Source organism: Triticum urartu, chromosome 3A (assembly GCF_056163025.1).
Source record: "Triticum urartu cultivar PI428250 chromosome 3A, HENAU_Tu73, whole genome shotgun sequence".
Taxonomy (NCBI): Eukaryota; Viridiplantae; Streptophyta; class Magnoliopsida; order Poales; family Poaceae; genus Triticum; species Triticum urartu.
Window position 1 is genome coordinate 5,760,933 of NC_141875.1, and position 24,194 is coordinate 5,785,126.

The 24,194-nt window shown below is 45.8% G+C and overlaps 2 protein-coding genes across 2 annotated transcripts; one reads left to right on the top strand and one right to left on the bottom strand.

Annotated features, from left to right (window-relative positions):
• The first annotated feature begins 6,111 nt into the window (after positions 1-6,111).
• Positions 6,112-10,535, top strand: LOC125542287 (uncharacterized). The gene is made up of 8 exons (XM_048705253.2): positions 6,112-6,322; positions 8,206-8,475; positions 8,612-8,922; positions 9,062-9,153; positions 9,244-9,325; positions 9,418-9,489; positions 9,609-9,719; positions 9,840-10,535. Exons 2-8 carry the CDS (start codon positions 8,217-8,219, stop codon positions 10,098-10,100), a joined length of 1,188 nt encoding a protein of 395 aa, XP_048561210.1. The 5' UTR covers positions 6,112-6,322; positions 8,206-8,216; the 3' UTR covers positions 10,101-10,535.
• Positions 10,536-10,993: 458 nt separating this feature from the next.
• Positions 10,994-14,533, bottom strand: LOC125542286 (dephospho-CoA kinase). Its single transcript, XM_048705252.2, has 4 exons — positions 14,333-14,533; positions 14,013-14,120; positions 12,159-12,304; positions 10,994-11,613 (listed from the first exon to the last, which is right to left on the bottom strand). The coding sequence occupies exons 2-4, from the start codon at positions 14,118-14,120 to the stop codon at positions 11,175-11,177; spliced, it is 693 nt and encodes a 230-aa protein (XP_048561209.1). The 5' UTR covers positions 14,333-14,533; the 3' UTR covers positions 10,994-11,174.
• Between the last annotated feature and the right edge of the window lie 9,661 nt (positions 14,534-24,194).

Below are 24,194 nucleotides of genomic sequence, written 5' to 3' on the forward strand. Positions count from 1 at the left end.
CCACTGTTGGGTTTCGTAGTAATTTCAAAAAAATTCCTACGCACACGCAAGATCATGGTGATGCATAGCAACGAGAGGGGAGAGTGTGATCTACGTACCCTTGTAGATCGACAACGGAAGCGTTAACTTGGTTGATGTAGTCGTACGTCTTCACGGCCCGACCGATCAAGCACCGAAACTACGGCACCTCCGAGTTCTAGCACACGTTCAGCTCGATGACGATCCCCGGACTCTGATCCAACAAAGTGTCGGGGAAGAGTTCCGTCAGCACAACGGCGTGGTGATGATCTTGATGTACTACCGTCGCAGGGCTTCGCCTAAGCACCGCTACAATATTATCGAGGACTATGGTGGAAGGGGGCACCGCACACGGCTAAGAATATGATCACGTGGATCAACTTGTGTCTCTAGGGGTGCCCCTTGCCTCTGTATATAAAGGCTCAAAGGGGGGGCGGCCGGCCAAGAGGAGGCGCGCCAGGAGGAGTCCTACTCCCTCCGGGAGTAGGACTCCCCCCTTTCCTAGTTGGAATAGGATTCGTGGAGGTGGGAAAGAGGAGAGAGAGGAGGAAGGGGGGACGGCCCCCTCTCCTTGTCCTATTCGGACCAAGGGGGGAGGGGCGCGCGGCCCATCTCTGGCCACCTCTCCTCTCTTCCACTAAGGCCCACTAAGGCCCATATACCTCCCGGGGGGTTCCGGTAACCTCCCGGTACTCCGGTAAAATCCCGATTTCACCCGGAACACTTCCGATATCCAAACATAGGCTTCCAATATATTAATCTTTATGTCTCGACCATTTCGAGACTCCTCGTCATGTCCGTGATCACATCCGGGACTCCGAACAAACTTCGGTACATCAAAATGCATAAACTCATAATATAACTGTCATCATAACCTTAAGCGTGCGGACCCTACGGGTTCGAGAACAATGTAGACATGACCGAGACACGTCTCCGGTCAATAACCAATAGCGGAACCTGGATGCTCATATTGGCTCCTACATATTCTACGAAGATCTTTTATCGGTCAGACCGCATAACAACATACGTTGTTCCCTTTGTCATCGGTATGTTACTTGCCCGAGATTCGATCGTCGGTATCCCATACCTAGTTCAATCTCGTTACCGGCAAGTCTCTTTACTCGTTCCGTAATACATCATCCCGCAACTAACTCATTAGTTGCAATGCTTGCAAGGCTTCAGTGATGTGCATTACCGAGAGGGCCCAAAGATACCTCTCCGACAATCGGAGTGACAAATCCTAATCTCGAAATACGCCAACCCAACATGTACCTTTGGAGACACCTGTAGAGCTCCTTTATAATCACCCAGTTGCGTTGTGACGTTTGGTAGCACACAAAGTGTTCCTCCGGCAAACGGGAGTTACATAATCTCATAGTCATAGGAACATGTATAAGTCATGAAGAAAGCAATAGCAACATACTAAACGATCGGGTGCTAAGCTAATGGAATGGATCATGTCAATCAGATCATTCAACTAATGATGTGATCCCGTTAATCAAATGACAACTCTTTGTCCATGGTTAGGAAACATAACCATCTTTGATTAACGAGCTAGTCAAGTAGAGGCATACTGGTGACACTCTGTTTGTCTATGTATTCACACATGTATTATGTTTCCGGTTAATACAATTCTAGCATGAATAATAACATTTATCATGATATAAGGAAATAAATAATAACTTTATTATTGCCTCTATGGCATATTTCCTTCACTACTCACCCAGTCAAATGGGGTAGCCGAAAGAAAGAACCGAACTCTAACTGATATGGTTAACACCATGTTAGACACTTCGGGTCTATCCAAGGAATGGTGGGGGGAAGCGCTAATGACTGCGTGTCATGTCCTAAACCGAGTTCCCACAAAGCATAAGACCATGACTCCATTTGAGGAATGGGAAAGGAAAAGGTTGAAACTCTCTTACCTACGTGCTTGGGGTTGTTTGGCGAAAGTCAATATACCAATTCCCAAGAAGCGCAAGCTTGGACCAAAAACCGTGGATTGTGTTCTTCTGGGCTATGCTTTTCATAGCATCGGCTATAGATTTTTGATAATAAAATCTGAGGTATCCGACATGCATGTTGGTACGATTATGGAATCAAATGATGCAACTTTCTTTGAGGACATATTTCCTATGAAGAATATGTTGAGTTCATCAAATCAGGAGATATCTACTCCATCTAGTGAGGAATTCACTGTAATTCCTGAACCCACCATTGCGATGGAACACGTTGAGAATCCTATTGAGGGTAACAATGGAACTCCTATGAGGAGTAAGAGAAAGAGGACTGCAAAGTCTTTTGGTGATGATTTCATTGTGTACCTCGTGGATGACACACCTAGGACTATTTCAGAAGCCTATGCATCTCCTGATGTTGACTACTGGAAGGAAGTTGTACGTAGCGAGATGGATTCCATCTTAGCTAACGGTACCTGGGAGATCACTGACCGTCCTTATGGGTGCAAACCTGTAGGATGTAAGTGGGTGTTCAAGAAGAAGATTAGACCTGATGGTATGATTGAAAAGTACAAGGCACGGCTTGTGGCCAAGGGTTATACCCAGAAAGAAGGTGAAGACTTCTTTGATACTTACTCACCCGTGGCTAGACTGACCACAATTCGGGTGCTACTATCACTGGCTGCCTCACATGGTCTTCTCGTTCATCAAATGGACGTTAAGACGGCTTTCCTCAATGGAGAGTTGAAGGAGGAAATTTACATGGATCAGCCAGATGGTTTTGTAGTACCTGGTCAAGAAGGAAAGGTGTGCAAGTTATTAAAGTCTTTATATGGCCTTAAACAAGCTCCTAAGGAGTGGCATGAGAAGTTCGAAAGAACATTAACTGCTGCCGGCTTTGTAGTAAACGATGGTGACAAGTGCGTTTCCTATCGCTATGGTGGGGGCGAAGGAGTTATTCTTTGTCTGTATGTCGACGACATATTGATCTTTGGAACCAAACTTGATTTAATCAAGGAGGTTAAGGATTTCTTATCTCGCTGTTGTGAGATGAAGGATCTAGGAGTAGCTGATGTTATCTTAAACATCAAGCTGTTGAGAGATGAGAATGGTGGGATCACACTGCTTCAGTCTCATTATGTGGAAAAGGTCTTGAGTCGTTTTGGGTATAGCGACTGCACGCCTTCTCCAACTCCATATGATGCTAGTGTGTTGCTTCAAAAGAATCGACGGATTGCTAGAGATCAACTGAGGTATTCTCAGATTATTGGCTCACTTATGTATTTGGCGAGTGCCACGAGGACTGACATCTCTTTTGCTGTGAACAAGCTGAGTCGGTTTGTGTCAAAACCGGGAGATGATCATTGGCATGCGCTTGAGAGAGTTATGCACTATTTGAAAGGCACCGTGAGCTATGGGATTCACTACACCGGGTATCCAAGGGTACTGGAGGGTTATAGTGACTCAAACTGGATATCTGATGCTGATGAGATTAAGGCCACAAGTGGTTATGTTTTTACACTTGGTGGTGGCGCTGTTTCCTGGAAGTCTTGCAAGCAGACCATCTTAACGAGGTCAACTATGGAAGCAGAACTCACAGCATTAGACACTGCCACTGTTGAAGCAGAGTGGCTTCGTGAACTCTTGATGGACTTACCTATGGTTCAAAAACCAATACCCCCTATCCTGATGAACTGTGATAATCAAACTATGATCGTCAAGATAAACAGTTCTAAGGACAATATGAAGTCCTCAAGGCATGTGAAGAGGAGACTAAAATCTGTCAGAAAATTGAGGAACTCCGGAGTTATTACGTTGGATTATATCCAAACGTCGAAAAACTTGGCAGATCCCTTCACAAAGGGTCTATCATGTAATGTGATAGATAATGCATCGATGGAGATGGGTTTGAGACCCACCGCATGAGTTGTCCATAGTGGTAAACCACTCTATGTGATCGGAGATCCCGTGAAGTAGAAGTGGGAGACAAGCTGTTGGTCAACTGGGAGGAGAGTATCCTTATATTAATTATCCCACTCCGTGAAGATGCAATACTCTCTTGATCTGCATGGCAGGTTGATACTTATCTTAATGTGTTCCAAGTGGCTTATTCGGGTAAGCAGAGATGTTGTGAGGAACACACCTATATGAATTTGATTGTTAACGTCGCAGTCTGTGAGAATTGGGTGTTCTCTAATAAATTCATGAAAGGCCCTGGAGTATGACGTATACGCTCCACCCGCAGGGAAGCCTTGCGGCAGCCCAGTATCGGTCAAGAATTTGTGTGAAACTAGTTTCATAGAAAACTTGTAGTTCAAGGCATAGTCCACTATTCAAGTTGTGATCTAGTGTAGCATAAAAAGTGGAAGTTCAACTTCACAGTCTCCACTAAGCACCGATATATAAAACAATATTTTGGAACTAAATGATGAGATGTGCCAATGAGACTTTGTGGGGGATTGTTGGAATTTTGCTAGTAGGCCTTTGGCCCAAAGCCCAACTAAAATTCTGAAATTCTCTTGGCCCATTTATGCACACATGTGAGTGGAGTGAGTGAGGCTAAAGTTTAGTCCCATCCCGGAAGTTGAGAGAGAGTTGCACCTCTTTATAAGGTGAGCTCTTCTACCACTTGTATGAGCATGAGAAGAGGAGACCTACACGCGCGCTCCTCCTCCTCGCTCGCCTCGCCACGCCACGCCACGCCACGCCACGCCATGCCTCACGCGACGCGGGTTGCGGGATTGAGCCGAGCCGAGGACGGAGCTATGCACGTTGTCTATATTTTTGCTGCATGGGAAAATTAATGAGTCATTAATTAATAATTAACGGACGCGTTAATTACTGAACCGTTTCCGATTCTTTTGGATCGTGACGACTCGGACGTGGGGTTTACTCCCACGACCTACCCGGCCCGCACTATATAGTCAGGCAGACGTCTACCCTAGCCGCGGCCGCTTCGTATGGTTTCTCACCACCGTTTCAGATCATTGCGCCGCCAAGTAAGTCTTCTCCATCCCTCCTTCCGGCGTGCACCGCGAGAAGGGACAGCAGGCCTCCGGAACCCCGCCTCTCGTGATCCTGTACGGGAGAGGGGCGATCAGGTTTTTGGGGAGCGCACTCGCGCGACTGCTGGCAGCGACGACTTCGCGAACGACGACTTCTTCCCCGACCTCGGCAACCTCGTCCTCGACGACATGGGCGACAACGTCAACGCCGGCGGTGCTGCACCCGCTGCACCGTATGTGATTCTATCCTTCCTGTTCGAGATCGTGGTAGAATTCATGCTTCTAGTATGTGACCTAGATGTGATATGTTCATCTGTTATGCTAGTTCGCATGATTAGTTTAATCTCTGCTGCTGTGGTCATGATTTATCTTCTGTTTATTCGGATTAAATCTCGTAATAATTTGCTTATATTTCCAACACCCTTGCCGGTTCCAACCGGAGTATATGCAAATGGGTAAAACTTGGTACGACGTATTAGCAATTTTGAGATATGAAAAACGTGGAATGCACTTGTTTGGTTGGACCACCGAGCGGAGCCAAGCATGCGTATGCACGCGAGCGAGCATCAGGTGCCGCACACGTACGAAAAACGTACGTGGCCCTTCTGAAAGAGTGAATGTACATACGTACGTACGACGTACGTTGGATGGTTGAGCTAGATATAGACAGATAGACAGGTTCGCTCGCGCGCGCGCGCGTACAGTGCGTGCGTGCGTGTGAGATCCTGATCCTATCGAACGACGGGGCTCGCCGACGCCGACGCCGGAGCTGTCCCCGGGCCACCCCCCTCGACGGTACCCCGCGAGCTGCTACAGTGCACCCAGCCAGCCCGCGCCGGTTGCCGTGGCCCTTTCGTGGCGGGTTCCCACCGTCACCGCCACCCCCACCGGCGGGCGTGCGTGCGTGCGAAGCTGTAGCCGTGGGGCAGGCTGGGCTCCGAGGAAGCAGAACCGAAGCAGCTGTAGCGGCCGGGCTAACATAGCAATGTGGTAGTACGGTTCAACCGCCGAGCGGCTGTGCTGTGGATGATTGGCTCGTTTCGGCTGATGCGTTGGGGCGCAGGGGACCCCATGCAAAACGCAAGCCGAAAGCTGCCCCTCAGCTAATACCCCAACTCCCTCCCTTACAAAGTTGCAACAAGTTGGAACCAACCAACGGAGAACGAACCCACCCACACCTTCTCCACATCCTCCAGCTCCAACTTCCCTGCCTGCCTCCTCTTACAAATACCACATCCACAGTCCTCTGCATCCTTAACCCGATCATTCATTCCAGGAGACAGAGAGAGGAGGAGGAGACGAAAGAAAGGTGACCAAAGGGCCAGGAGACATCATCGCGAGGTACGCGCCGTGCCGTGCGGTGCCGATCCCTCCCAAAGGGGTTTATCCAAGCATCCCCTCTTGCTCTCTTGCTTGCTTGCTTATGGTCTCTGTAACTCTGTTCCGCTCCGGCTCTCTTCCCTTCATCGTTAGATTAGATCATCATTGCACAAGGGATCATCTAGATTTACTTACACATATGCTCCTTTGTTTCTGTAACCCAAATGTTGTTTATGGACGATCGGCCTAGTCGATTCCAATCATCTTGTGTTTCCCTGGTGTGATCATATGGCGATGTGGGAGCAGGATTTTGGTTGCCGCGGTGTCGTTGTCCTGTGGGATTTGTAGCTGCCGCTAGTTTGGACTTTGGTGCGTGATAAGATGACCATGGTCAAAGCTACCGACTAGCAAAACGTTATTGAAGAGCTCATAAATTGTTTTTTCTTTTTTGTTTCTAGACAAGCTTTTGTATACTTAAGCTCGCCGGCTGTTGCTGACCTCTATGGCCAGTTCTCTGGACTTGATAATGTACCAGTAGTACTACTACAATGTTTGGAAGATGCATGCATGACCAAACTCAATCAGTATAGCAAGCTTGTCATCATGTTGCTTTATCGCAAATGATTGCAAGCTTCCAAGTATTCATTAGCTATGTCATAGGCCATAGCAAATAAAGTCCTATACTAATAGAGGAGTACAGCTCAGGCAGTTCCAAGAATTTTAAAGGACACTCCCTTGCTTGCTTGCTTGCTTATGGTCTCGATCTGTTCCATCCCGGCTCTTTCTTTTCCCTTCATCGTTAGATTGCTCGCCGTTAGATAAGGGATCAGCAAAGATTTAATCCCTGTTTCTGCAGCCCAAATGCTGTTTATGGATGACCGGTTTAGTCGGATCTAATCATCTTGCTTTCTCTGGTGTGATAATATTGCGATGTGCGAGCAGGATTTTGGTTGCCACGGTGTCGCTGTCCCACGGGATCTGTAGCCCGCGCTAGTTTGGAATGTGGTGCATGATAAGATGATCACGGTCAAAACTACCGACTAGCAAATTGTTATTAAAAAGCTTTTTTGTTTACTTGTAGACAACTTTTTGTATGCATGCTTGAACTCGACATGAGCAGATTGGCCTTGCGCCGGCTGTTGCTATCAGCTATCTAGATATAGTAACGTTAGGACGATGCATGACCAAACTCTTTCAGTAAAGCAAGCTTTTTATATGCTTTATCACAAATGATTGCAAGCTTCCAAGTATTAATTAACTATGTCACTAACGGGTCATAGCAACTAAGTCCTAAACTAATACAACAAGTACAGCTCAGGGCATGCAGTTCCAAGAGTCTCAAAGGACACTGCCCAATTGTAAATGCTAGCATTCTAATATAACCGTTCGTACGCGAACCCACCAAATATATATGATCCAATTCGAGATTCGCATGTGTTGTCTTATCCTCTGGTTCTTTCCTTTCTTTAGTTCAAATCAGCACGTACGGGGGTCAATTCTTTGCGTTACCTTTGTCCCCTTGATTCCCCTTTTGCTTTCACTTTTTCCTTTTATATATATGCTCAACTCAGTTTGATAATACCGACGGCAAACCAGTACATAAATGATTGGAGGATCTGGATTAGAATGACAGCCTAATTTGGTCGCTATCGGTTATCATGTCAGATAGGTTGTCAAACTCCACACATCAATTCTTTCCCAACCTTGCATGTCATTTTCCTGGAAGGTGGTAAGGAACTATAGTGTCCACGTGAAGGGTATATACAAGATTTTCTCTCTTTGTTGCGTTGTCGGTTTCAATTCTTCCAAAGAAGGGAAAAGCATATTTCTTTTTTGCATGTTATACATAGTATTGAGTTATCAATAGCAATAATTACTTATTAAAGATGATTTATCTTGTGCAGCAATACTATTTATGGGTACTGAGGTTGTACTCCAATCTTCCAAAGAGGAGCTGGATTCTTCCCTTATCCCTCCGTCCAGCGACAACATGGAATCGCCGGATGATAAGGGTGACAATTTAGCAGAACTTTCGGGCACTGTCAATGCTGAAAATTCTTTGGGTGCACAATCTGAGAATGGCGTCTCGGAACCATTAGAGGCTGCTGATGTAAATGGAGACACTGAGCATGATGGTTCCTCAGCCACTGGCCACACTGAACAGACCAATGACGGTAAGCTTGTTGTAGTTAATTGTTCAGTTTAACTTGATGAATCATCTTGTACTAAATATCTGATCAACTGGATGGATCATCTTGTACTAAATGTCTGGAGCAGCCTAATGACAATTAATGGTTCTATGTACTGCAGAGCCTGCTGCAGATGAAGCCTCTCCTGTCACCGTCGAGAAAGGAGAGGTGTTGCAACATGGTGTTGAAATTAGTGCTTACGAACAAGAGAATCAAGATACGTTTCCAGCGACAGAAACAGTGGCGAGTGATAGCACCTCGGTCACATCTATGGAAGATGTGCAACCAAAAAAAGGTGCTCAGTCAGAGCCAGGAGATGTTAGTGGGTACCCTCCAGACCTACCCAATGACAAGCACTTGACTGGAAATGGAAATGGAAATGTCTATCAGAACGCAAAGTGCGTATTGACAAGCTCGACGAAGAAGATGAAGGTAATCTCTCTTTTCTTCCTGTTGTTTTGCATGAGTCTTCAGTTCCTTGCCCATTATCTTTATAAAAGATCTTTTAGCATAACAACATGCGTAATTCTATACTTGTTATTTATGTATGTCCTGCACACATTTCTTACAGAGAAGCGCGTCTGCGACTACAAGGAAGCCACTACAAGCTACAAACAGAAACAGTCATCCGGATGACTGGAATGCTTCCACTCTCACTAACTCGTATGCGCTTCGCAACCTAAGCACACATGTTATACGCTTGTATCACCCGTCTCCTCCAAAATGCTTAGTTCAACAATCTTCTGCATGCAGAAAATCGTCGAATGGAAAGACTACTACTGTCCCGTCAAGCCCGGTCTTCAGATGTACTGAACGTGCCGAGAAGCGCAGAGAGGTATATGTTACTTTGTGACATGAAAGATACAAGACATGGCGAGGGATAGGGGAAAGGTTCTCATCCTTTATTTGTTTGATGGTTTGTTGCAGTACTATTCAAAGTTGGAGGAGAAACATCAAGCTATGGAGGAACAGAGGATTCAGCTGGAAGCTAGGTTGAAGGTAATTTGTCTTGTTTCAGCATTTTCCATGATGATCGACGGATCCTATTTTGTGTACATGTTGAAGAGTTTTCAGAACCAAACTCTCATTGATCTATTACATTGTGAATGAATCTGCAGAGGGAACAGGAGGAGGCTCTCAGGCTTCTCAGGAAAAGCCTGACATTCAAAGCCACACCCATCCCAAGCTTCTACCATGAGGCACCTTCTCCCAAGGCTGAATACAAGAAGGTAGGTAGATGCCGAAAAAATATCAATTTTCTAGTCCATTGGTCTTCAGAAAACGCTTTGATCTTGAAAAGTTTGTAGTATTGATTCCTCTCACACAATGAACTTCTTGCTTGCCTGCAGTTGCCCACGACCCGTCCCAAGTCGCCGAAGCTGGGGAGGAAGAAGGCCGCCATGAACACCTCGCACTCATCGGAGGAGAGCGAGAGCACGAGGCCCTGCTGCCGCGCAAGTCGCGACAGACACGACAGCAACTGCAAATGCCACAGCAGCAGCAGCAAGCCACGGCAGCAGCAGCAACATCTTGCAGCAAGCTCATCCAAGAAGCAGCCCAACAAGAACCATGCCCACAAGCTATCGGCGCTCAACATCGCCGTGTGCTAGTTGCAGCATCTGCTTCTTCTTCCTCCTGCAGTACCTGATTCACTGCTAGATTCTTTTGGCTTCATGGGTCATGGTGAAATCTGAGTCCAGGAGGGGGAGAAGGCTTTTTTTCTCCATAAGTTATGAGAGTGACTTCGGCTTCGATCGAGGTTTGCGGTGGTTAAGTTATATGTCATGATAATAAGTTATGCACACGGGGTGTGAATGTGCCGTGAGCGAGGTCAGTCACAAGGGTTTTTGTGTCCTAATTATTTCATCTCACTTTGCGTATTTATTCACAGATGTGAGAGTGGCATGTGCTGTCTCTGTACAAATGATGTCTGTTTCTCAGTTTGTGGGGTTTCTTGATGTAAGTTATATTGTGCACTCATGCAAACAGAGGGCTTGTTTGCTTGTTGGTGGTTGATGAATGACATTAAGCTATTTATTTATTTATATGTTCCACTGATCTTCTATTTATTATGTTGCATTGATCTTAAGTGGAGTTTGGTAGTTCTGCAATTTTTATCTGGTTGTATAATGCACGCAATATTATGTTTTATGTGGCTACTTCTGGTGAACAGATTGAATACAAAATGTTGCAGATGAATCATTTTTACTTGCAATCTATGACTATCCTATGTGCTCCTAATTGCCTTGAAACAGAGGATCTGCCAGAGCATGTTGGAATAGCATGTTAGAATTTTCTATGCCCAGTTGCAGGGCTCCAAGGCAAACAAAATCCAGACACATAGACAAGACCTGGGAATAGCCTCTTACATAGTGATAGTTATTGCTGCTACCTGGAGTATTTGGGACTGAATGATTCAATTTTCAAAGGAATTTCGTCAAACCTGTACAAGTAATTCCTTTGATAAGAATAAAACATGAATCCTATGAAAACTGCACAGAGATGCACAAGCAAGCAGTTACAAATTTTATTTCACTCGAAATTCAGCACTTGTGGTATAATAACTCCAGACATGACAGGACAGTAATCGTGCTCGCCTAGTGCTCTGCACTGACCCTTCGAAATTTTCAACCAATCAATCTTAGTCCAATCCTAGTTACCTTAACTTCCTAAGCGTGAAAAGATCACAGCAGATTCTTCTGAGCAAGTAGAACCCCCGCCGCCGTGCACACGACGATAGAGAGAAGGCCATCCCTGGACATCATGCGCTCCTTCCATGTCAAGGGACCAGACACCTGCTTCAGCACTTCCTGGAACTGCTCTTTCGTGTCGTCCAGCGAGCCGGAGTTGTCGATCACTATGTCGGCTTCCGACTTCTTCCAGTCCAACGCAAGCTGGGCGTCGATCCTGCCCTGAGCCTGTTCCTGGCCGCAACTGTCTCTTGACATGAGCCTCTCGATCTGTGTTTTGGGATCCACCCATACGACAACCACGGGGTCCGTCCATCGGTCCATCTTTGTCTCAAACAGGAGCGGGATGTCGACGACAATAACCAGGCATCCCTTCACCCAGAGTTTTAGTATCTCCCAGAATATACCGCATGAAATGTGTGGGGCCAGAAGACTGAAAGTAGACGCAATGGAGAAACCAAAATGTCGTCAGGGATCAGAATCGAGGCAAATGTAGGTCAAACAAGAATCCTTAATATTTCAGGGACTATATTCATGAGAAAGTATAAGCATGCAATGAAATGTATGTTGGTCTACCCACTTTGCTTTGGTGTTCTATTTTAGGAATGACATAAACAGTATTGTTAAAGGTAAATCGTGTCACATTTCATCATCCATGTATGAAACACAACTCGATATTTATGCACAGAGTTAACAATGAACTGAATATGCAACCAAAGCATGACATTTTTCTAGAAACCAGAACATGACAAGATGTGAGACCATAAATAGGTGGAACTGTTTCCTGAAAGCAGTATTTATGTAGTAACTGCCATGTACAGTATATAAACTGGATCAAAAATCTATTGGCCAACATAGCAAAAATGAAAGAAAAATGTAACTGCCACGTAAATAAACTGAATAAAAATGTATTGGGCAAACATAACAGAAAGAAAGAAAGAAAATCAAAGGCGATTTTTATGCCAGTAGAAGTTGTACCGGTTTAGAAGCTTGCGTTTTTCTGGGTCAGTGAAAACAACCTGACCCAATTGAGCTCTGTCAATTTCTCCATTTTCCAACAGAATGCCATTCCCAAAAGCTTTCACAATCTTCTTCCAACCTCCAGTACCTTTCTGCACTACATTCTGTAAATGCGTGCGCCCGTAATCAGCATAAGGCTCATAACAAAAAGTTTAAAACATGGAAGTCATTTTACACAGCATCTGGGGAGATCTCATAACAGACAATTAGCCTAAAATAGTACTCCCTCCGTCCCGAATTAGTTGTCTTAGATTTGTCTAGATACGTATGTATCTAGACACGTTTTAGTGCTAGATACATCCGTATATAGACAAATCTAAGACAACTAATTTAGGACGGAGGTAGTAACAAGCATGCAGTTTGAAGCTCAAGTACTAAACCATGAAAACAAAGTGTGCGTAACTCGTCTCAAGGCCCAAAGTATAACATTTGCGTCATACCAGTCATTGTGCTGATATGGTTCCATTTATTTTTGATCCAGGGATATCCCAGCAGTGGTAAGATATTGATGAGAAGTTGAAAACAGATTCAGAGTTCCAGCTAGACAGAGGATGGAGACTTTTGGCCTCAACTGACTCCAATCTACTCCCATGGGGCTGATTGAGCATGGGATTGGGAATTAAAGGCCTTAACTTCCACTATTCCACCCAACGTATTGCCGAGCTTCTGCCAGGCATTGCTATCATGCCGGCTTGTGGCTTCTTATTCGTCTGCATTTTCCTTTCCCTTCTTATCCTAGGATCCCGGATCATGTGGGAGTTTCCTTTGTCCAACAACAACAACAACAACAACAAAGCCTTTAGTCCCAAACAAGCTGGGGTAGGCTAGAGGTGAAACCCATAAGATCTCGCAACCAACTCATGGCTCTGGCACATGGATAGCAAGCTTCCACGCGCCCCTGTCCATAGCTAGTTCTTTGGTGATAATCCAATCCTTCAGGTCCCTCTTAACGGACTCCTCCCATGTCAAATTTGGTCTACCCCGACCTCTCTTAAACATTGTCCGCGGGAGTTTCCTTTGTCCATGGAGACAAAATGAGAACTATTCTCTCGAGGGCTGCCTTTTTAGCTACAGCATACACATGTTACATAGATGAAGGCCATATAGTTCTTCATATTTCATTTGTTTTCAAGAGCTATGATGCATGGCAGCAGGTAATTTAGTGAAGCAAAGAATATATATTATGGTTTGCCATCCTATGATCCTCACCGGCTGACAAAGCAGGGGATATGACTAAATTGGCCATCACCATCACATTCTATTAACTACCGGTTCCATTCCTCGTTACTGGGAATAGTATCAGGGATGAAAAAACTCCCAAGGTAAGACCCGCATATGTCTTTGCCCTCCACAAAGTTGAAATAAATATGTAGTGTTAGCCATCAGTTCCCAGGGAGATGGGAAGGGGAATTAATATCAACGCGATAAAGCGGAAGCAGTTCTCACTGAGCACAATCGGTAAGTTAACTGAAACGAGGGTGAATTTTGTTTTAGCTTGAAAAAAAACATCTTCTTTTTTCATCACAGAAAATTGTGCCTATCCCACTCTACAGATACCTGATGTGGGCAACCTATCCAGACGTAATCAAACTTGTTACAAAAATAAAATTGCCACACTCTGTTCTGGTATAATGCTACCTTAGCTGTGACTGAATTCAAGTAAAACAGCAACAATGCTCACAAATATCGGTACCTCCGTAGACAGAACACAATGGACACATCATGAAAACAAAGTTTTGCACAGTACTGGTACAATCTAACAAGCGATGTATATTTATTTCCGCACGGCCATGTTTGATGCTGGACGCTTACCCGAGCCACGACGTCGGCGTCGACCACCGGGACGCCGGCGGACTTGAAGAGGCCGGAGACGGTGCTCTTCCCCGAGGCGATCCCGCCCGTCAGGCCGACCAGCCGCATCTGAAATCCAGGTCCACCGGAAACGGGCTCACATCGGGGACAGACAGAACAGGAGAAAAAAACTAAATCCGATCGCAGGTCGCCGGAGAGGAACCGAGAGGGGTTGCTCCGGCGTGGCGCCGCGGCAGGGCAGGGTGAGCGGAGGGCGGCGAATCCGGAGGGGGGAAAAAGTCCGCCGCTTGGGACGGCGCTGCGTTTCTTGGGGGAATTACCTTGAGATCTCGAGGCCGAGCGGCGTCCGCGCGTGGTGCCGAAGCAGAGGGACCTCTCCACGCCGCGAGCCTCTCTTCCTCGCCGTGCCGGCGCCGGGTCGCGGGGTCGGCCGCCGGACGCCGCCGCCGTCACGGGTGAGTCGTGAGAGAGAGAGAGAGAGAGTCAAAATAGAGGAGAAGATTTCAACGACGTCGGCCGTATTTACCGATAGTTGTTTTTAAACCTAAAAACATTATTAAAAAACAGAAAGATAATAAAGGAATTTTGCTTAGGTACACACCTCTAGAAAATTTTAATCTGCATCAAAATTTATAGAGCTTCTATATAAATATTGTCTATATATATATATATATATATATATATATATATATATATATCCTGAAAATGCGAGTTTTTGTGTGCAATTAATAGTTGACCAGACTACTACTCAGAATATTTTTTGGATTAGTTGTTGTAACAGAAAATTTGATTGGCTTTGTTTCTCAATGTGTAAATGAATTTACATCTTTTTAATGTATGATAGATGCCCATGTTGTCGGTGTCGTCAACTTTTCATAGACTTTCGAGTAAAAAGAATGTGAACTGACACCTCGTGAACGTCGACGTTGGTGGAGCCTTTAAGTGACGCCGTCCATTTGGGAGGGCACAGATCTACTAGGCTAAATTGTTATCACGAGCTTACGGACTTAAATTTTCAGGCTCGCAATCTAGCAGAGTATGTCTTAAACTTAAGAGGTGACTGTCATGTTTGGTTGGGCCAACATGATGATCTTCTGTTCCTCCTTATAAATAATGTGATGATGTAATAAAGCTTTGCGAGATTGTCTAAAAATGATATACAAGAGTAAATCATTATTATGATCATGGACTGCAAGCTCAAAGATTATGGTGTCACATTTTGTGAGGACCACACCAAATATGAGGGAGGGGAACAACGAAGTTTGGGATTTGGTTCCCTTGATGTGAATATTTCAGTTCAATAATGTAACGCCCTCGATGCGATTATATTTCCCACATGTCGAGGCACGACTTAAAGGCATAATCGCATTGAAGGCATATGTCGCAAATGAGGTAATCTTCACACAATCCATGTAATATAATAAGGGAAAGAGATTACATAGTTGGCTTACAATCGCCACTTCACACAATTATATAAATAAAGCATTACATCAACCAGATACAATCAAGGTCCGACTACGGAACCCAAAACAAAAGAAGAATCCCAAATGCGACAAAAGTCCCCGATCGACCCCAACTGGGCTCCACTACTGAACAACTAGAACGAAACAACATAAAGGACAAGATCTTCATAGAGCTCCTCCTTGAGCTTGGTTGCGTCATCTGCAAGGACTCATCGGCACCTACAAGCTGGTTTTGGAAGTATCTTTGAGCCACGGGGACTCAGCAATCTCGCACCCTCGCGATCAAGACTATTTAAGCTTATGGGTAAGGTAAAGGTATGAGGTGGAGCTGCAGCAAGCGACTGGCATATATGGTGGCTAAACATACGCAAATGAGAGCGAGAAGAGAAGGCAAAGCACGGTCGATAAAAGTATGATCAAGAAGTGATCCTATAACAACCTACGTCAAGCATAACTCCAACAACCGTGTTCACTTCCCGGACCCCGCCGGAAAGAGACCATCACGGTTACACACGCGGTTGATTCATTTTAATTAAGGTCTACTTTATGTTTTCTACAACCGGATGTTAACAAATTTCCATCTGCCCATAACCGCAGGCACGGCTTTCGAAAGTTCAAATCCCTGCAGGGGTGTCCCAACTTAGCCCATCACAAGCTCTCACGGTCAACGAAGGAATAGACCTCCTCCCGAGACATTCCGATCAGACTCGGTATCCCGGTACAACAAGACATTTCGACAGGGTAAAACTAAACCAGCAACACCGTCCGAATGTGCCGACAAATTCCGATAGGAGCTGCACATATCTCTTTCTCAGGGCACACTCAGATGAGAGTAGCTACGAGTAAAACCAACCCTCAAGTTTCCCCGAGGTGGCCCCGCAGGCAGCTCAGTTCGGACCAACACTCAGAGGAGCACTGGCCCGGGGGGGTTAGAATAAAGATGACCCTTGAATCTGCAGAACCCAAGGGAAGGTGGTAGGTTGTTAGTGCAAAAGGTAAAACCAATGTTGGGCATTGCTGGAAGAGATTTACTTAAGGCGAACTGTCAAGGGGTTCCCATTATAGCCCAACCGCATGAGTAACGCAAAATCCGGGAACATAACACCGATATGACGGAAACTAGGGCGACAAGAGTGGAACAAAACACCGGGCATGAGGCCGAGCCTTCCACCCTTTACCAAGTATATAGATGCATTAATTAAATAAGATATATTGTGATATCCCAACAAGTAAACATGTTCCAACAAGGAACAACATCTCCATGTTCCAACAAGGAACAAACTTCAATCTTCACCTGCAACTAACAACGCTATAAGAGGGGCTGAGCAAAGCGGTAACATAGCCAATCAACGGTTTGCTAGGATAAGGTGGGTTAGAGGCTTGGTTCAACAATATAGGAGGCATGATAAGCAAGTGGTAGGTATCGCAGCATAGGCATAGCAAAAGAGCGAGCAAACTAGCATAGCAAAGATAGTAGTGATTTCGAGGGTATGATCATCTTGCCTGAAATCCCGCAAGGAAGAAGAATGAGTCCATGAAGGAGACAAACGGACGTGGACGAACGGGTCCTCACAAACGCGATGTTATCGGAACCAACCCGAAGAAGCAAACACCGGAAAAGAAGCACACAACATAGTAAACAACCAACACATGAACATGATATGATATGCGGGATGCGGTATGCGATGCATATGCATGATTAGACAAGGAATGCATGAAGCTAGCCTCAACTTGGAAAACCAAGTATGCCACTGGAAAGATGAGATGAAATCGCTTGAAAACGATATAAAGATCACCGGAATCGGAGTTACGGTTTGGAAATGGCAAGCGATTCAAATATGGCACCGGTCTGCGATTTACAGCAAGTAGGCCTCTAAATGCAACGAAATGAACATGCTACAGCAACCAAACATGACAACAAAATACATGACAGGGATGCACACAAGATGCTTAACAAAAGTCTAGCACTGAGCTACGGCCAATTCATCCATTAATAGGTTCAAACAAGCATGGCAAAAATGCATATGGCAAACATATCTCAGACTTGGTGAAATTAACACTTGTCTGGAATTTCAGATGAGGTAGCCCTCTTCGGAGCAACAAAACTACATGCTACAGGATCTGAACATGGCAAAGTAAAGCATGGCATGGAGCTACTCAAAGAGCTTAACAAAAGTCCCCTTAGTGACCTTGAGCCAAAAGGGATCAGAAAATACAATTGCAAGCATGTGAACATAGCAAAAACATAATCAGTTTTCAGACTTAGTGAAAACTGGCACATGCTGAAATATAACTCAAGTAGGCATGTTTACGAGCTCGATGCACTCACTACGGTGCAAGTCATGGCAAGACAAGTATACACCCATCAAGAAGGCACAAAATTCAAGCTAGACATGGCAAGAACAATGGCATAGCATGCACGAATCAACTACAACATCACCGGCAAAATTGCAAACAAGTTGACAATCTGCCCAGATTCACAAAGTAGCAAAAGTAGAGCTCGATTGACTCAAGCTAGGTTTCTCCATAATTGCAAACAAAGACATGGATGGATAGAGCACTACAAGATTAATAAAATATCCTTACTGATCATCCTCAAAAGAGGCACGGATCACTAGGAAACAACATGAACACATGGCATCATGAAATAAACAGCTCCAGGACTTAGTGAAATCACTAAGTCCCTGAAAACAGAATTAGCAAGTGCACCACTTTGCAAGCTTGCACAAGTCACCACACACATCACAAAAATACATGGGTTGCACCTCTGGAAAGATGACAAAACCCTTAACAAAACACATATAGAGCATCAGGGCATATCATGCACAAATTAATCATGGCAAAAATGACAAAAACCTAAATGGAGTAGCAGATCTGACAAATAACTCAAGTAGCCCTCTTCTAACAGCATTTCGGGCATCAAGATGAACTCAAATGAAAATGATGCAATGGAATGAAATGATGTACTCTCTGAGTTGAACATTTTGATATGTTATATGCATGAATCGGAGCTATGGATGCAAAGTTACGGAATTACAAACATGTGCACATGAAACTGGAAAACTCGAGGACTTAGACGAGAAAAGAAAATATATATATATATACCCTCGTGAAAAAAAAATATAACGGGCCGGAGGGAGTGGAGCTGGGCCGGCTTGGCGCTGGGCCTAACGAGGCCGGCGTGCTGGGCCGAAGACGGGGCCCACGAAGAGTCAACGGGGGCGTCGTCGGCTCCCTCGATCTCGATCGGATCGGGGAGGCAGGGGCGGCGAAGCCGGTTCCCGCCGGCGAGGCGAGGCGACGAAGGAGGGCGCGGGCGGCGGGCCTCCGGCAAGGGTCGACGGCGGCGGCGCGCTCCGGGAGGCGGCGCGAGGCGACGGGCGGAGAGGCGGCGCCGTATGCGGGCGGCGACGCGAAGACATGGCAGCGGCCGGCGGCGGGCGTGGGGAGCCGCGCCGGCGAGGCGGCGCGCTCTGGCGGGGCGAGTCCGGCGACCGGAAATGGCGAAGACGACGGACGCGGGAGGCGGCACGCGCGGGAAGCGGCGGCCCGACTCGGGCCCGGGGAGGGCCGGATCTGGGCTCCGCCGGGCCCCGACGAAGTGGGCGCGGTGCGCGGCGACGTGGCGCGCCTGGAGTGGCTGATGCGGCTGGATTTGGTGACGTGGCGGGCGGCTATTGGCCGAGGCGACGTGGCGGCGGCGGTGGACACGTCCGGTGGCGGGACGGACATGTCCGACTGCGGGAGGAGGAAGAAGTTAGGGTTTCATCCGCGATTTCGGGAGGGGAGCACATATTTATAGGTAGAGGGAGTTAGGGGAGTCCAAATGAGGTGCGGTTTTCGGCCACGCGATCGTGATCGAACGCTCTAGATGATGGAGCAGGTTTTGGTGGGTTTTGGGCCAAATTGGAGGGGTGTTGGGCTGCAACACACACGAGGCCTTTTCGGTCCCTCGGTTAACCGTTGGAGTATCAAACGAAGTCCAAATGGCACGAAACTTGACAGGCGGTCTACTGGTAGTAAACCAAGGCCGCATGACAAGTCGCGGTCCAATCCGAAAATGTTTAATCCCCACACATGGAAGAAAGGTAGAATTGACCACCGGAGGAGAACGAAGCGCCGGATTGCAAAACGAACAACGGGAAAAAATGCTCGGATGCATGAGACGAACATGTATGCAAATGAAATGCACATGATGACATGATATGCAATGCATGACACGCAAGCAATGACATGGTAACAACAACGAATAACTGGACGACACCTGGCACATCGGTCTCGGGGCGTTACAAATAAGGACTAAAGTGCAACTGTAAGTTCAAGTTCTAGTGAGATTTTTTTAAATAACCCTTGTGAATACCGTCGAAACGACAGCAATGGCAAGCGCACAAAGAAATCACATGCTTCCACGACCCCCCCCCCTCCCCAACCTTGGACCAAGATATGAAGGGGAAAAAGTCAAGGGTTTAAAAAGATTTTCATCCACCACACACTGCCTCTCCCGGTATCTGTCACGCCTCCCTTCCCGCCATTTTCTTCCTATCACCACTGGCATATATAAGAGGACCTCCATCCTATCCTTTCTACCCGTAAGTAATCCCAAAATCCACATTCACTCGCCGGCTATGAGCACAATCCCTAGCTTCCCCTTCATCTCCATGGCAGGAGCGCGACACATGGCTCCAAGGCACTCGCCTTCTCCTCGCTCTGGTGCTGGCCTGTCCGACACCACTAAGTTGTCCATCCCATTGGACACTGAGCTCGAAGCAGCCATGCGCGAGGGCACGAGAGACGACAAAGGTGATCGAGAATGGTGTGTCCACCTGGCCGGAGCTCCTCAAGGGCGAGGCAGAGATGCTAGGGATGCGCATCGAGGACCTACGGCGCACCATCATCGGTGAGGAGCACGAGTCGATCGGCTTGGACCATTGCGCAAGTCATGCGTGATGCAACCTGGACAGAAGAGGGGGAGGGGATTTCTATGTCAGCTTCCCATGGATGCCGGTACTCATTTCATTACAATGTGTTCTCTTTTTTGCAAAAGAGCAGAGTTGCGCCGCGCGTTCTTATTGCAAAGCTGACATCTCGATGAACATTGAAGCCGAGTTTTTGGACCCATGAAGCATGGTTTTTAAGTTCTTATATCAAAGTAAACCCATCTTCTGGGGCACGGATACTTCTTCCTGTTTACCCTTGGGAATCACATTGAACCGAACCAATGGAACTCCAACATCACCCGCTGCAGCGATCGAGCTATTTAGAAGTATTGGAGGGCCACCCCCCCCCCCCCCCCCCCCCCCCCCATATTGATCCAAGTCTTTTTTTGGGAGTCCTATTTGACGCATTTTGCATCAAATAGGTTCGTCACACACACGCACAGCTTTGACTGGGCTGGCGCATTGGTGAATTGGTGTTACTATCTAGTTGAGCTGACGAGTGTAAGCGACAAACTAAAAATATGAATATTTAAGAATTAACTGCAACGCCAGGTCCAAATACTTTCTGAAGAATTTTGAATATTTATTAGAAATTGTGAACAATTTGGTAAAGGAAAAATAATGTCTGAAAAATTTGAATTTTTTCTGAATAACGCGACAAACTTCCGAACCAAGCTATTGTAGCTATAATTTTTAACAATTCTGAATCATTTTCAGAAACACGAACATTTTTTGAAAAAACACTAAGGTTTCTAGAAAAAATATGAACAAATTTGAATCAAGGAACTTTTCTAGAAAAACAAACAAAATTGTTCGCTTTCTAAATATATGAAATCATGAACAACTTTTTAAAAAGTAATAATAAAATAAATGTACAAAAATTGAAATTGTGGACATTTTTTATTTAATGTGAGCAAATTTTGGAAATGTGTGAACATTTTTTGAAACAACAGACAATTTAATAATTTTGAAACATTTTTTGAACAAATGTTAAAGAGTTGAACGTTTTTTTATAAAAAATGACCATTTTTTTAAAATTCCAAACATTTTACAAAACGCGAAAATATTTGTAATTCCGAACACTTTCTAAAAAAGCAGAAATTCCAAATTCTGAAATTGTTTTGAATATTTGTGTTTTTGCTAATTGTGAATTCACGAAAATAAATAAAATAAAAATGAACATAGAAACGGAAAAAAAGAAAAAGAGAAAAGAAAAGGAAAAATCAAAAGGAAAAAATGATCAGGGAAGAAGGTTCTCAAAACCGATAGTCTCGTTGTGGCATAGTGGGCTGGCCGATACTTTGACGCAGAGAACGTCAAACATGGTTTTCCTCTTTTTTTCCCAGGTTAATCGGATAGCCGAAACGGGCCAAACAATCCTACAAAGCGAAATGGGCCACGCATGAAACGGGCCAAACAATCCCAATGAAAAATCAGAAGGAAAAAAACCCAGCGGAAAAAATATCAGAGCCAGGTTTTGATCCTGGGACCTGTGGGTTATGGGCCCACCACGCTTCCGCTCCGCCACTCTGATCTTCTTATTTATTTGGCGATCTCCGTTTACTTATGCATGCAGCCGCTTGTTTATAGCCGATCAGCGTAGCAAAAATGGTGAATTCCGTATATGCCACTTAAAACTTGCCCGTACACCCATCTGACATTGGCAATTTCCCTCTGTCAAATATGCCACCGAAAATTTGCACCGCGTACAGATATGCCACTATGGCCAGTTTGACCGTTAGTTGACCGTCAAGTGGAAGGTGAAAAGACAATTTTGCCCCTGACCTACACTGTAGCAACCGAGCGACACTGCAACATCTGATGCACTGTAGCGCCCACTTTTTAAAAAATGTGAATATCTGTACCGCCCACTTTTTTTCAAATTTTGTTCACTTTAAAAAAATGTTCGCAATATGGGACGGAGCCTGCTGTAGCAACAATTACTGTAGCATGCGATTTTTTTAAAAAACTGTGCCACCCACTTTTTCCAAATTTTGTTCACTTTAAAAAAATTGTTGGCAACACTGGCTCCGTCGCAGTAATTGTTCACTTTCAAAAAATATTATTAAAAATTGTTCGCAATATAGAAGGACACATTCAAAAAAATCATGCGCTACAGTAATTGTTACTACAGTACGTCGCCCGCTGCACTAGTTGCTCCAGTACTGGACGCGAAAGTATTCTGTGCAGTGCATCGAACGCTGCAGTACTGGATCGATAAAGTTGGTGCTGCAGTGCACAAGAACGCCCAGGGGTAAAATCGTCTTTTCACCTTCCACTTGACAGTCAACTAACGGTCAAACTGGCCATAGTGGCATATCTGTATGCGGTGCAAATTTTCGGTGGCATATTTGACAGAGGGAAATTTCCAATGACATATGCGGATACGAGCAAGTTTTGAGTGGCATATACGGAATTCACCCTAGCAAAAACGAGTTCACGTTGCGGCTGCTTCATCTCAATGCATGCAGCCGCTCAGCTAGTTAGATGAAGCAGTCAAGTAATGCCTAAAAATATGAGAATTTTGGTGAAGGCCAGTAAAGTGAAAAGATGAACATGTGCGATAGGCATTTTAAATCTCAGGCCTCTAGTTTAAACCTATTTAAATTAAATTCAAACACTTCCAATTTGGGTGAAACTTCTTTTTGTGGGGCTACCGCCAGCAAATATCAATCCATGCATCCTATGTACTCCCTCTACTAGGACCTGTGGGTTATGGGCCCACCACGCTTCCGCTGCGCCACTCTGATTGGTTTGGCAATTCTATGATGCTTACACAAATTATCTTAGAGGGTGGAGTGTACAAGATTGCATCGCGCAACTGACTAGCGTGGCAGCCATAGCATCAAACTGGTACTGCATGCTTCGCATTACTCTTGCGACTGAGTTTGACGGTGTCTGTCTGCTGCGAGCTGCTGTGATGCTACGACCACAACCACCAACCACCGTGCGGCTGCTGATCTCGTCGAGTCCCGTCTCACAATCATGCCTCCATTAGGTGAGGTGAGAGCATTTACAACCAGACTCCTGTTCTGCCCCCAAACGAGCTGGCAGCTCGGTCAATATTCAAAAGAAAAAAAGGCTTCCAACCGGGCACCCCATAGCCACCCTAAATGCCTGAACTGACCGGCACTCCTCATATCCGGCCTATATCTGGGCGCATATGGAGATGTCCGAATGCGGGTGCCAGGTAAGATTGACCGCAAGGTCACACGTGGAGACCGTCGGTTCGACAGGTACCTCCTCCGGTCCTCAGTGCAGACGCATTCATGGCGCCGCATAACATCGCTCCGGCGTGCCGCCCGAGGGAGCAAGTAGGACTCCGACATCCTCGGCCCCACCCAACATTGAGATAGAGCCCGCGCTTTTGTAGCTGGCCGCACTATTTCCACGGCAAAAATTTCCTCTCTCCTCTTTCATCCCGTCCCTCTCCACCCAATTCCCGTCCTTTTTTGGCGCCGCCGACCCATGGACCCGCAGAAGAAGATGCCGGAGACAACGGCGGTGGAGGATCTGGCGATCACGCTCGCCCGAAAGATCAACTCCGAGACAAGGCAAAGGCGGCGCCACTCAAGAAGTAGAAGGTCGGGGGAGGCGGAGGGAGGTCATGGTGGACGACATGGAGGTGGCGGACGTGGTTGAGGGCAGAGCCTGGGACTCCAACATTCATGTACGTACTATATAATGGTCGAACCAATACAACAGAACAAAAATATTCTAGCCATCCAATGGTTATTTTCTACAAAATCAAGTCGAATGACATAAAAAATGTAGAACTAGAA